Source organism: Labrus bergylta, chromosome 4, assembly GCF_963930695.1.
Source record: "Labrus bergylta chromosome 4, fLabBer1.1, whole genome shotgun sequence".
NCBI classification, from domain to species: Eukaryota; Metazoa; Chordata; class Actinopteri; order Labriformes; family Labridae; genus Labrus; species Labrus bergylta.
In genome coordinates this window covers 10,870,569-10,883,566 of record NC_089198.1, presented here as the reverse complement: position 1 = coordinate 10,883,566, position 12,998 = coordinate 10,870,569, and the positions used below count along the sequence as shown (strand labels likewise).

Below are 12,998 nucleotides of genomic sequence, written 5' to 3'. Positions count from 1 at the left end.
TCAAATTAAAGAAACGTACCCAGAACTGTGACGCTGTATTCAGCTACAGTGATGTCTTTGTCACCAGAAACACTTGCTCTGTAAACTCCACTGTCCCCCTTTTGTACGTTCTTTAACAGTAGAGAGTGATTTTGTGCAGACAATTCTGCTCTCGATATATAATTTGAGGAAATGGTTGGTTTACCACCATGAGCTAGTCTCACAACATTAGCTCTGCCAACAGTCCACATAAATAAACCAGCCTCCTTCAGAACAACAGGTTTCTTCACATCCAGAAGTAAATCTGTTCCTGTCTTCACAAACACAGGAGTCACTGCAGAGAGAAGAGAAATAAAAATCATGTGTATGATTAAAAAACACTTGAATCAATATTTCCATGTTAACAATGTTTCACTTGTTTACTTGTATTTTAAAGTTCTTGACAAACACAGAAAATGATCACCTGACTGAAGGTTAAAAACACAAACCTAAAACAGGAATGAGTCTTGGACTTACATTCACATTAATACATTTGTATATCATATATTTTATTATTAATTATATATAATTAATGACCAGGTCATCACTAATTGCATTGATTGATTGAAGTCTCTATTTCGAACATGTACTTTCTTTTTTATTGTCAAAAAAACAAAACAAATAAACCTATAAAAGAATCGTGCGTAAGAAAACAAAAAAATCTAGTTACATGTTTGAAAAGGAGCGGGAAGAATGCTTATTATTGTTGCTTTGTTAGGGACTGTTTCTTTGCATGTATCCCTCTAACACTTTATATTTTAATTGATCTAATTCTCTGTTGTGTTTTTTACACTGTTCTCTTGCTCTAATTTTGGAGCCATCTACTATATATCCCTATAAATAAAGTTTCTTATCTTATCTCGTCTCGTCTCACACCTGTGTAAGAACTCAAAGCTGTGAAAACAAATACATTATTGTCTCGTCTCGTCTTATGGATATCTTATCTTGTGCTCAGTGATAAAATTAGGCATTTTTTTCCTCTTATTTCAGAGAACCAGGTTCTTTTTAAAACACTGAAGCTTCATCAGCGTGCTTTCAGAGTGAAACTGTTTTAAGTCTCAAACTTTTATAAATATATACAAAGACACTGAAACATTTACTGTAATAAAGGTTTTCCACTTTGTCATTCCTTCATGCAAATTCTTTAAAATCTGTCCCTCTTTCTTAATATGTCATCACTTAGATTACATTTATTACAGATACAAACACACAAACTGATAAAATCATGTATCGCAAGTGAAGCTCATATTTATTTGTAATCATGAATTCAAACCTGAGGTCACTTCATGTTGATCTGTAAATTAGACGGAGCAGAGAAGTCTTTTTCAAGTGGCCGGGAAAACAGTTAGCTTACATCTTTTTATAATATACTACATTGTTTGCATCACTCTTGCAGTATTATGTTTACCGAACATAAAAACTTCCAAAATAAATCTAAGTTGTCTTAAATTAAATAAAATAGTGAAACTGTTTCTTTTTGAAAAGACTCATTCCTGTTCTCTAATAAAAAGTGAGATTATACCCTCAACTAGTGAAATGTTAAATATTGAATATTGAGTACTGAATAATTGACAGGGTCTGTTTATTTTGTTGCAACATAACCCCTGTGCTCCGTTCTCTCCACTGGCTTCCTGTTCGCTACAGGATTTTATTTTACTTCTGGCTTTTAAATCATTAAATGGCTCAACACCTCATAACCTAAGTGAACTACTACATGTTCATGCTCCATCCAGAGCACTAAGGTCCTCCAACCAGCTGCTCCTGGACGTGCCCAAAACAAGGCTCAAAACTACGGGCGACCAAGCCTTTTCTGTTGCAGCTCCGACACTTTGGAACAGATTACCATTTAAAATAAGATCTGCTGCCACAACTGAACAGTTTAAGTCATTTTTTAAAACCCATTTCTTTTCCTTGGCTTTTTTCTCTAGTTGAGTGTTTTATGCCAGCAGCAGTGTCTACTAGAACTTTTACTATTGTCTTGTGTTTTAATTACTTTTAATTTTTGCTTTTACGTGTCTTTATGATGTTTTGGATGTAATGTGTTTTGCCTAATTTACTGTAGAGCACTTTGGTCGCCTCAGCTGTTATAAATGTGCTATATAAATAAAGTTGACTTGACTTGAGTTGAACTGTTTTCCCCCCTAATCTGTCTGTAGTTACAGGAGATGATCACATGATTTAACTTTTAGTTTTGTTATTTGTCCTTTTCCCCACAAATTAAAAGTAATAATTATTCTCATTATTATAATAATAAGATGATGTTCTTCTCCTACCTTGTGCCTGGATGCCAGCCAGCAGACCCAGAATCATAAAGATGAACATGATAGAGCCTCTGTTGTTCTGGATGCCACAACGTGTGTGTTCTGTTTCACTGTTACAAACACACCACAGGGTTAGAGTGAGTCAACCTCAGGATGTCAGCCTTTTTTTTTTTTATCTTCTCTCTGAGCTCCATTTCATTTCTCTTGATGTGTAGAGTTTGTTACTGTAGGTCCTGAGGTCAAAATGGATGAAAGATTATAAACAAGTGGACTTTAGTATGGTTGATCAAATCCTGTTGGACTCTTTCAGAGATTTTAATGAAAATCAGTGTTATGGAGCACATCGTCTCCAACAATGTAGATTATTTTTGATATATGTTGATGTCTACGCCGAGAGGAAGGTGAACCTCTCACTCGAGAGTCAGTGTTTATGTAGAAAAATATAAATGATTTAGTTCTCTTAATGTACTTTGTTAATATGACTCTGAAAAGACTAAATCTAATTCATGAATTGAACTTGATCTTTTCCTTTGTTCAATCTTGCTCGATTCATTCCAGGGGAGGTGAGATTGATCACATCTTCAGTCAATCCAGCACTGATTACAGAGCTCCTCTCTGATTGGCCCAAGAGAACAGGTAACAGAATATTAAATGTGTGTCAGATCAGCAGACTGGTTGATGTTTGTCACGTTTGAGAAAGTTGTCTGCTCTCTCACACTGTCTGCCATATAGAAGTACAACAATCAGCAATGTAACTTGTTTTTCTTTGCTCCCTTCAGAGGTCATTGTTTCATCTTGTGTTTTTGAGACATTTCAAAGGAAAAAAGGATCCAACTTGAGGATTCAAATCAAGAGAAATAAACCTTCAACTCACGACATTGAAGGGTGGAAAGTGTAGTTATGTCCGTGTATTAGTTCAGAATTTACGTCATGTTGCTTCTCTCTCTATCAATGTGGTTAAAACCACTCCTTTGTTCTCTCACGTTGGTCTGGATTTAACATGTTGTGCATTTCCTGTGTGCAACATAAAGAAGACTGAACTTTTATAGTTCCATCTGAAAACAAACACATTTAATGAAAACAGAACAAGCAGATGCATGAGTAACTCATTTATTTGACCTGATCATACTTTTTAATAACACTTAATTTATCTGGCACTTTTCAAAACAAGGTTACAAAGTGCTTTACACAATGAAAATAAAATCAAATAGAAGAGAAATGTGAGGAAGTGAATGATTAAAAAAATCAATAATAAAACATAGTGGGAGATTAACCAACACGAGTTCCACAAATGGTAATAATGAAAAGGAGTTTTGTTGTTGAGCTAAATTGTTTTGCCTCTCTATCTGGATTGAAACCAAACTATGAAAAATGTTGTATTCTTAAACTTGAATCATTGAAGGAAAAAAGTGTTCAGACACCGTGCCAGGCTCCTGTTAAATGATCAAATGTCTTTTAGGAATACATATTCCAGCTGATAAAACTCTGTTAGTAAAGTGAGTGGGTTAGGGTCAATAACATGAGGCGGGCTAATGACGTCACTTCAGCGGTCCCTGATGGAGAAGACCTGGTCACCTTTGGTCCTCAGCCTCGATTGTGGAATGGTGAGCAGTGCTTTGGCTGATTGATGACCTCAGGTTACGACCGGGCATGTAAGTAGATCAGATATTTACTTTGGTGCTAGTTCAGAGCGTGCTTTATAAGTGAACAAAAAACCCTTAAAATCAATTCTAAAATGTACTGGGAGCTAATGAAGGGAGGCTAAAACAGGAGTGATGTGGTCTCTCTTTTTAGTTTTGGTGAGGAGTCGGGCTGCTGCGTTCTGGACCAGCTGTAACTTGTGTAGACTCTGTTGATATAGACATGTGTACTGAGAGTTACAGTAATCTAAACGAGAGGAAATAAAAGCATGTATTACTGTCTCTAAGTTGTTCTACATGAAACTGAACCAGCGTTGTAGAGTCACTTCTATCCTAATAAACTTTAGAAGTCAAAGCAGAATTGTACAGGTATTTTTACTCTCTTTATTATTTGCATCCATGTTTGCTGATATTCTTCCTCTGCCTCCTCAAACTACATTTCTCTGTGTTTTACTGCCACCAACAGTCCATCAGTGGAATAGCATGAAGTCTGTGAAATAAGTGTGTATATACCACCGTGCCCCCTGCAGACTCACATACACACAGCTTAAACACAACAAGGTCACACATGTTCAGTCAAAAAAGAAAAGAAAACAAGTCGCTCCATTGTGCTACTAGTGGTCAAACTCTCCACAGAGGATTGTTGGGGGAGAGGTGCTTGTTTATTTTTTCTTCTTAAGCTTCTCTATGTTGGGCCACGCAGGCTTAAGACAGGCAAACAATGGACTTGGGCCTGCATCTCTGTGAGAAGCCTCATTTGAGTTATTCACTGAGATCACAAAAAGACCTAAAGGACTGACTCTCTCAGTACAATCAGTTCAATAAAGTGATTCGTTCACCGAATCGTTCAGTACTTCTCTGCAGCTCTGTCTGTGAATCAGAATTTAATATATATATATATATATAAAATACATATAATTGTACAGAAACAAAGCTGCCAATAAACTTTAAACTGTACACATTATGTGACTGAATATAATTTTATTTTCTGCCAGTGTTTGATATGGACAACGACTGTGCTATGTGCTCGACCTCAAAGCCCCCAGGATCAGGGCCTGAAATGAATACTCAAATGTTAATTTTTACAGTGTTTAATAAAAGTTTATACAGTGACAATAAGAGGGTTATGAGAGGATTCTAGATTTAAGTTTAGTCAGTAAGAGGACAAAGGATTTCCAAACTGGTTATGGTTTTCCACCTTGAAACAGGGTTATTGACTCTTCAGAATCAGAATAAAAACACAAGATCTCCTGCTGACAGCTTAAAAAGAACAAGATAGAAATATAAAAAGCAATAAAAAATATATAATAGAATATAAAACACAAAATGTGCAATGGAGGAGTTGTGCAGATGTGCATGATTTGCAGTCTAAAACAGAGTGCAATGTAAACAGAAAATATAAAAGTCCAGTGAGCGTTAATGTAACGCATCAAATCAGTTTCAGCCTTCACATTACTGTCGTGTACTGAGCTCAACTGTACTTTTGACACAAACAGGCAGCACTTCTATACAGAGATGTTCCTAAATCAAAATTTGGTCGTATAGGCTGAATGTGCGACATTTTACACATACTGTAAATATAGCAGAAATCCAGTATATCCTCTGTCATAGGCGTAATTTATAGGGGGGGTGGGTGGGTTGCAACCCACCCAATAATCCAAATCAGCCACCACAACCCACCCAATATGATATCATAATTATTGATAATAAATATCAATGAATGAAGGTGAAAGTAGCAGCAAAAGCAGGGAAGACAGAGGGATCAGAGAGAGAGAGAAGGCACAGGTGACCATGTAATAAGGTCAAAGAGTTCAAATGTTGTTGTTAAGCAGCTAAAAACATAGTTTTAGTTATCCATAGGTGTGATCGCGGGCCGCAGGTTTTGTTTCTCTGCTGGACTATGGAGGGTTTGTGTCTGTCTCATTTCTTTATGCCTCGAGGAAGCAGCTAAGAGATATGTTGGTCACAGCACTAAACACACACACACACACCTTCAGCTCAGGAGAGATTCCTTTGCTCAGGTGCGCACTGAGCCCTGAGCCACGTGTGTGTGGGGCAAACTTTGCACTTCACCAGGTAAACTCGAGGAGCGGCTGGCTTGACCGCAGTTGCAGAGCCGAAGTGAAGTGTCGGGAAAGGAAAAGACGGTTCAAACCATCCGTGCCTTCTTTAACCCGGCTTCAGAGGAATACCTAGAGTGTTGCTTCATGCAGTTCACGGACACATGGCTGAATGACCTCACTCGTAGATGCTGCGTGATTGGAGGGGCAGTGTTAGACAGGTTTATACCTGTAAACTGCCAGATCACTTCCGCTTGTCACTCATTTCACAGAATGGGGCCCCTCGTACTTCTCTTCTTTTCTCTGCTGCATTTATGTGCGACACAAGGTAAGAACTTTATTTTTTGTATGTTTCCTGTTGTTGAAGTGTCTTTTGTAAATATCTGTACTTCTGCACGGCTTTAATGATAGTTAGATCTAACAATGTAATCTGTTTTTTCATTAATGCAACACTGAGAGTTTATACAAGGCCTTCATACTTTAAACTGGTGGTGTGGTGGTGTGGTAAACTACTGCCTACAAGTAATACATTAAGAAAAAAATAAAGGCCGGCAGATATATATTTTTTTTACAATTTCTCAATTTCCTGATCTGATGACATGATCAAATCTGTGACTTAAATGTGTTATTGATTAAACAGAACATAATGCCTCCTCAATTAAATGTACTGTAACAGATGTGTATAGGACACAAAAACAAAATTTGTTATTTTGGCCGGTAAAAAAATAGATGTATAATGTTTGGGCGGTGAATTTTTTCATCTGCCGGCCACCTTGGACGGTGAGTCAAAAAGTTAATTTCGGACCCTGGGCGGTAGTAACATCAGTAGGGACCTAGGTTGTATGGGAGTTCATCTGTTGGAGACGTTCCAGGTCTCTTTCCGGCCAAATTGCTCTGATCCCTCAAGCTACTTACAGCTTTCATCCATGTGTCCGCAGGCTTCACAAAATCCCTGTGCACATACATCCTTACATCCCATCATCCTTTCCTCTACCCTTCCTTCACTCTTTCACACAAACCCGACTCCAGTTAGATTCAGTTCTGACCTTTTATTATCACTGAAAGCATCGTACAAGAGCACAGCAGATAATGACATACGACGTGCAACACAACCTGACAGAATACCAGAGAAAGGAAAATATTATTGTACGTTAAAACAATACTAAGAGCATTAATTACAATAGGAATATATAAAAGTTGTATCTGCTTCTGCTCCTACTGCTCACTCAAGCAGCTGCTCAGGGAGCCTCAACACCTAATCAAGTCGGCTTTCTTCATCCTCTTCCAATTCAAACTGATCATCCCCTAACAGCTATGACGCGCTCCCTGTGTTTCAGTCCCACTCTGACATCTCTCTATTAGTGCACGTTCAAAGGTCCTGTTTGTGCAAGTTTGTATTTCTGGCCTTTGTGTGTGAGTAGCATGTCTCAATATCAGAGTGTAAATTAAAGTATATTAAAACATTCATTCCTGTTTTAGGTTTGTGTTTTTAACCTTCAGTCAGGTGATCATTCTCTGTGTTTGTCAAGAACTTTAAGATACAAGTAAACAAGTGAAACATTGTTAACATGGAAATATTGATTAAAGTGTTCTTTTAATCATACACATGATTTTTATTTCTCTTCTCTCTGCAGTGACTCCTGTGTTTGTGCAGACAGGAACAGATTTACTTCTGGAAGTGAAGGAACCTGTTGTTCTGAAGGAGGCAGATTTATTTACATGGAATGTCAATGGCAGTGTTAATGTTGTGAGACTAGCTCATGGTGGTAAACCAATCATTTCCCAAAATTATACATCAAGAGCAGAATTTTCTGCACAAACTCACTCTCTACTGTTAAAGAACGTACAAAAGAGGGACAGTGGAGTTTACAGAGCACGTGTTTCTGGTGACATAGACATCACTGTAGCTGAATACAGCATCACAGTTCTGGGTACGTTTCTTTAATTTGAAAATGTTGATACAGAGTCGTTCCCTGTTTTAAAAAAAGTCATCACACTTGCTCTCCTTCCTGCAGATCCAGTGTCTGGAGTGAAGCTGACAGTGAAACTCTGCAGCTCAGACTCCACTAAGGTCACAGTGATCTGCAGCACTGAGGACTCTCTCATCAGCAGCACGTTCACATGTGACACACAAACCTGCTCTCACGAGGGAGGAGAGCGAGCAGAGATCATCACACCTGGTGCTTCTCTGGACGTCTACCTGGAGAACGGCTCAGTCATCTGTAACCATAGCAACCAGGTCAGCTCGAAAACAGACAGCCAAAAGATTGAAGATCTTTGTAAAGGTAAGAGTTAAAAACTACAATTTAACGCTTATAAACAGTGTGGATTGTAACCTAAATAAAAAACAACAGATGTTTTTGTTGTTGTTGATGAAACAATGATATAAATCTTCTCCATTGTGTTTCAGCTGTTGGTAGGAGATCATTTTGTTCATAAATTCTGAAGAAATAATTTCAGCAGAAACATTGTCATGATTTAAGACTAATCAGTGATAGTTTGTTAATCAATTAGCTTTAAAAAAATAAGTCAAAATAGTATCTTTTATTTTTTATAACATTTAAACAACACACACAAAATATAAACTTACACATGACAGACCATTAACAAAAACCACAAGAAGAAAACAAAGACCAAACCAGTCATCATGTTCATCATTCTTCTAAACATGGCCTTAGTGCGATCCATCTCATTTCAGTCATTCATTGTTCCCTCTCTGTTTGTGATTACGCCCTCTAACCTTTAAAATGAAACCAAGCAGAGATTATTTGACATATGAATGGACTAGCATTAATTGTTTAAAAGCTAAAAACTGTCAATGAAATTGATTTTCTGAGATTCAGATGTGTTATTAATCCCTGATGGTCAATTCAGTCACACAGCCTTTAGAGTCTTATTAAAAGAAGTCAAGACAAAGTAAAGAGTTACATTTACATGCCAGTAACAACAGGTCACCAAAGGAGATAACAATCTATTTAAAGAAATACAATGTCAGAAATGTCTAAGGTGATCCTTAAAACCAGGAGGTGACTATCCTTCCATGTAGTTTTAAATTGTGACTTTAGGGCACCATCCATTCAGGGTTGATTAGACCAATTTCATATTTTACTACAGATCAGGTCTGTGAGATTGAGTGGTTATAGTTCACTCTCAGGTATGCTGCAAGAGTTCAGCCAAGTATGAATTTCTAATCTGGCTTTCTTTTTTCTTTACAGCATCGAAAGGCAGCCAAAATAATGTTACACCGATTGTTGTAGCCATCGTCTTATCTCTTGTTGTTGTTTTGGCTATAATTTGAATTTATCATCGAAGGAGAAAACAAAGTAAGTTAAGTTTGCATTTAAACTGAATGTAAATGTGAAATCAGAAAATCCTTATTGTTTACATCAAACTGAATTGACCCTTTAGATGAGTACATTCTTCTCCCCTGTGTTGATGTTTTTATTATCATTCAAAAGACGTCCCTTATGAGTGAATCCTCTTATCAGGGCGATCTGATAAAGACAGCGCAGCAGTTACACTCAGAAGCCACACCTTAGAGTTAGAATAAATAAACAATTTACAATGTTAACAAAATAAATCACATGTAAAGAACTTTTAAAATCACATGAATTTACAATATTTGAGGATGGCAATTCAAAACTGTTTATCATTTACAAACTATTAAAATGAGGCCCCATTATAAAATGTTTATGCATTTTGATTGCATTCATTACTATTAATACATTAACAGAATACATTTTTCAATGTAGAAAAGTGACTCTCAAAATCACACCAAATAAATCCAGAAAAGAATCAGCTCCAGTAATGTTAATGTAGTTTCAACATGTTTCTTTATGACTGATCTGCAGATAAAGCAGAGAACATGGAAAATACCGTCTATGAAGATCCTCAGGTAAGGAGGAATATTTTTTAATACCAATTTCCCAAATTAGTCAGAAGTGAAGAAATTCTTAAACAAATTAATGATTGAGAACTGATGTGAAGAGACAGGCCAGAGACATTACTGTTTTCAAATAACTCACCAGATCTTGTTTTTTGAAACTTGTTTTCCCCTCATTTTTTGCAACTTCACAAAAGTGGCGTCTTTGCAAAAACAACAAATGCAGGTTCTGCAAGGTGCTGTGGGCTCAAAAGTCTGTGTACTATTATTGAGATTATTCAGGCCAGTGTTGAAAATAAAGCCCATGTGGAAGTGCCCAAAACTGCAGCTCCTGAGGGCTGACAAATACCCATTTCCACCCCATATTAAAATGTCCGTTTGTACTAAGTGCTGACAGGCTGGTATAAAGAAAACCACAGCTCATTTCTAGATCCATGACGACTTCTTCCCAACAGTTGTAAATGTATTAAACCTTTGAAGTTATGGGGTGTTGTGGTTCTGTGTGGCAGGTCGAACCTAATAGCTTTCTGATCGACATCAAACCAGCAAATTCAGTCACAGAACTTAATGACCTGACTGTAACTGAGTCTGTGGGATGTTTTCTCAGTCACAAATCGGACAAATAATATAGCAGTAGCTTTCTGTGATAAATTGTACTAACATGCTTTTCAAGAAGTCTGGACTGAAGCAACAGTTTTTATCTTCTCACTTAATATGAAGGATTATATGTCTGTTAAGGAGTTCATGGGCTGTTATTTATTTCAGTGCTAATACATTATAATAGCTGAATTTGAAATCACAAAGCATATCAAATAGCAAAATAACCATTCTTATGTTGTGTGTTAAAGGCTGTGAATACAGACCTCCCTATGCAGCAGAGACCAACAAATGATGCCCCAGCTGGTCCTCTACCCACCATCTACTCCTTGTTGGGGCCTCCCATCGGCTCTGAAGCACCCACTCAGCCCAGAGACAACGCTCAGCCAGAGAGCCTGTATGCAACAGTGGAAAAACCTCCAAAGTCCTGAAACAGTTCACTATGATGTCTTCAACACACTTCTCTGTGTGGAATGACCACTTTAGTTTAGTTTAGTTTAGTATCAGTGAAGGACTTCTGACTGCGTCTTCTTTTTCTGTGCGTTGGTCGTGGACTAGCTACTTCTACAATTGTACAATTCACTTAGCAGACGCTTTTATCCAAAGCGACATACATCAGAGAGTAAGTACAACACAAGCAAGGATGTAGAAAAAAGGGAACAATGTCAGTAAGAGCAAACGATCAGCTTCGAGTCTGATTGGACACACAGGTGCTGACAGGAAGTGACCAGAGGCAAAGCACAACATTGACAGCAGTTCTTGAGAGCTCTAATCAGTATAGAAACCATCTTATAAGTCATCGTTATCAAACAAAAACAATCGTCACAACCATCATCATCATCAATAATATGGAGACCATCATCATTAAGTTAAGTAGGTATTCATGAAAGAGCTGGGTCTTTAGCTTTTTCTTAAAGGTGCAGAGGGCGACAGAGGAGAAGAGTCTAGTCAGCGTCTTAGGACCCTGTTGTGAATGTTGGATCAGACGCCTTTCATTGGCAGAGCGTAGTGGGCGGGAGGGAGTGTAGACCTGGATGAGAGAGTTAAAGTAAGGAGGATCCGTTTTTGTCGCTGTTTTGTAATCATTTGCAGAGGTTTGATAGTGCATGTAGGAAGACCTGCCAGTAGAGAGTTGCAATAATTGATGCGTGATATCACAAGAGCCTGTACCAGGAGCTGTGTAGCGTGTTCTGACAGGTAAGGTCTGATCTTCCTGATGTTGTACGGGGCAAATCGACATGACCGGGCAATCGAGGCTACTTGAACCTTAAAAGTTAGCTGGTCATCAATCATGACACCCAGGTCCCGGGCAGACTTTGTGGGCATGCGTTTGGTTGTTCCAAGCTGGATATTGATCTGTGGTTGCATAGAGGGACTGGCTGGGATGACAAGGAGCTCAGTCTTTGAAAGACTGAGTTGAAGGTTGCGTTCATTCATCCATTTAGAGATATCAGCAAAGCATGATGAGATTCTTGAAGAGACTGTAACATCGTCTGGCGGGAATGACACGAAGAGCTGGGTATCGTCAGCATAGCAGTGATATGAGAAGCCATGAGAGCGGATGATTGAACCAAGTGAGCTTGTGTATATGGAGAAGAGAAGGGGACCAAGCACTGACCCTTGAGGTACCCTTGAGGTACTTGAGGTAGCTACTTGAGTCATGCAATGAAGTTAAAAGACCCAACTACAGTCAGATTGCTGATTTTATTATGAATTATAACAACAAGCACCTTCTGACTGGAATCATTTGCCAGATAACCTGTGAACAATAAACTCTTTTTATTTTTTATTAAATCGCCCTTCCACTGCTTCCAACCCTAATGTCTTCCTGCTCCCTTAATAAGGAGGCTTCTGATTGTACTGTAATCTTTGTAATTACCATCATTACTGTCAATACTTACAATGTTATTAGTTAATATGTGATGTGAAATCTCGTGGCTGTTTACATTGTGTGGGCGGAGTGGCAATACAGGATTAATGCCCTGGTGGGTTGATATATGAGTGTGTTTGTATGTGTTGTTGAATGTCTCTTGTATTGTTTGTTTTTTTATGTTGGACCTCCATCGTAAACGAGATGATTCAATACATTTTACATTTTACATTTCAATCTGCTGATGAATAATACCATTTGGACTTCAGACCGAAACAAGAACTGTTTTGTTGCAGACATTTGAGCCTCTCACCTGCAACATCATAAATTATATGTTTATAGAGATCATTTATGTCACATGCTATATGGAGACACGTTTGCTGTTAACAATCAGGTGACACATACAATAGAACTGTTTTGATGTAGATATTTTATTTTTTTAAATTAATTTACTATATATATTTCAAATGTTACGATCCTTTTTTTTGACATAGTTTTTTGCTAATTTCTGTTTTTGCTAATATTTGATCATCTTGATGCTTCTTATCAAATGTTTCTTTAAACCTTAATGTGAATAAAGCCTTTTTAATTTAAAGCTACAGTGAGGATCTTCTGGTTTGTGTCAACTTTAAAGCACCTTGTAGATAAAAGAAAATAAAAGAAATCTCA

At 37.6% G+C, this 12,998-nt stretch overlaps 2 protein-coding genes across 4 annotated transcripts in view; one reads left to right on the top strand and one right to left on the bottom strand.

Moving 5' to 3' along the window:
• LOC109997457 (uncharacterized) overlaps positions 1-2,411 on the bottom strand; it is a 4,657-nt gene extending 2,246 nt beyond the window's left edge. Inside the window, exons 1-2 of the mRNA XM_065953709.1 lie at positions 2,292-2,411; positions 20-313 (exon numbers count right to left, since the gene is read on the bottom strand). Coding sequence (XP_065809781.1) covers positions 20-313; positions 2,292-2,340 — 343 coding nt within the window. The 5' untranslated portion in view covers positions 2,341-2,411. The remainder of the gene's footprint in view (positions 1-19; positions 314-2,291) is intronic.
• The window catches only part of LOC114918965 (SLAM family member 5-like), a 19,488-nt gene extending 6,490 nt beyond the window's left edge, over positions 1-12,998 (top strand). Inside the window, exons 1-6 of one of the 3 annotated variants that reach the window (XR_010666317.1) lie at positions 6,000-6,307; positions 7,614-7,910; positions 7,995-8,264; positions 9,195-9,302; positions 9,831-9,874; positions 10,711-12,998. Coding sequence is in view for 1 of the 3 variants with exons in the window: in XM_065953707.1 (XP_065809779.1) it covers positions 6,127-6,307; positions 7,614-7,910; positions 7,995-8,264; positions 9,195-9,277 (831 nt within the window). In the remaining 2 variants the exon portion in view is untranslated. Of the gene's footprint in view, positions 1-5,996; positions 6,308-7,613; positions 7,911-7,994; positions 8,265-9,194; positions 9,303-9,830; positions 9,875-10,710 lie in introns of those variants that run through there. The other 2 variants (XM_065953707.1, XR_010666318.1) reach the window with 2 other exon arrangements.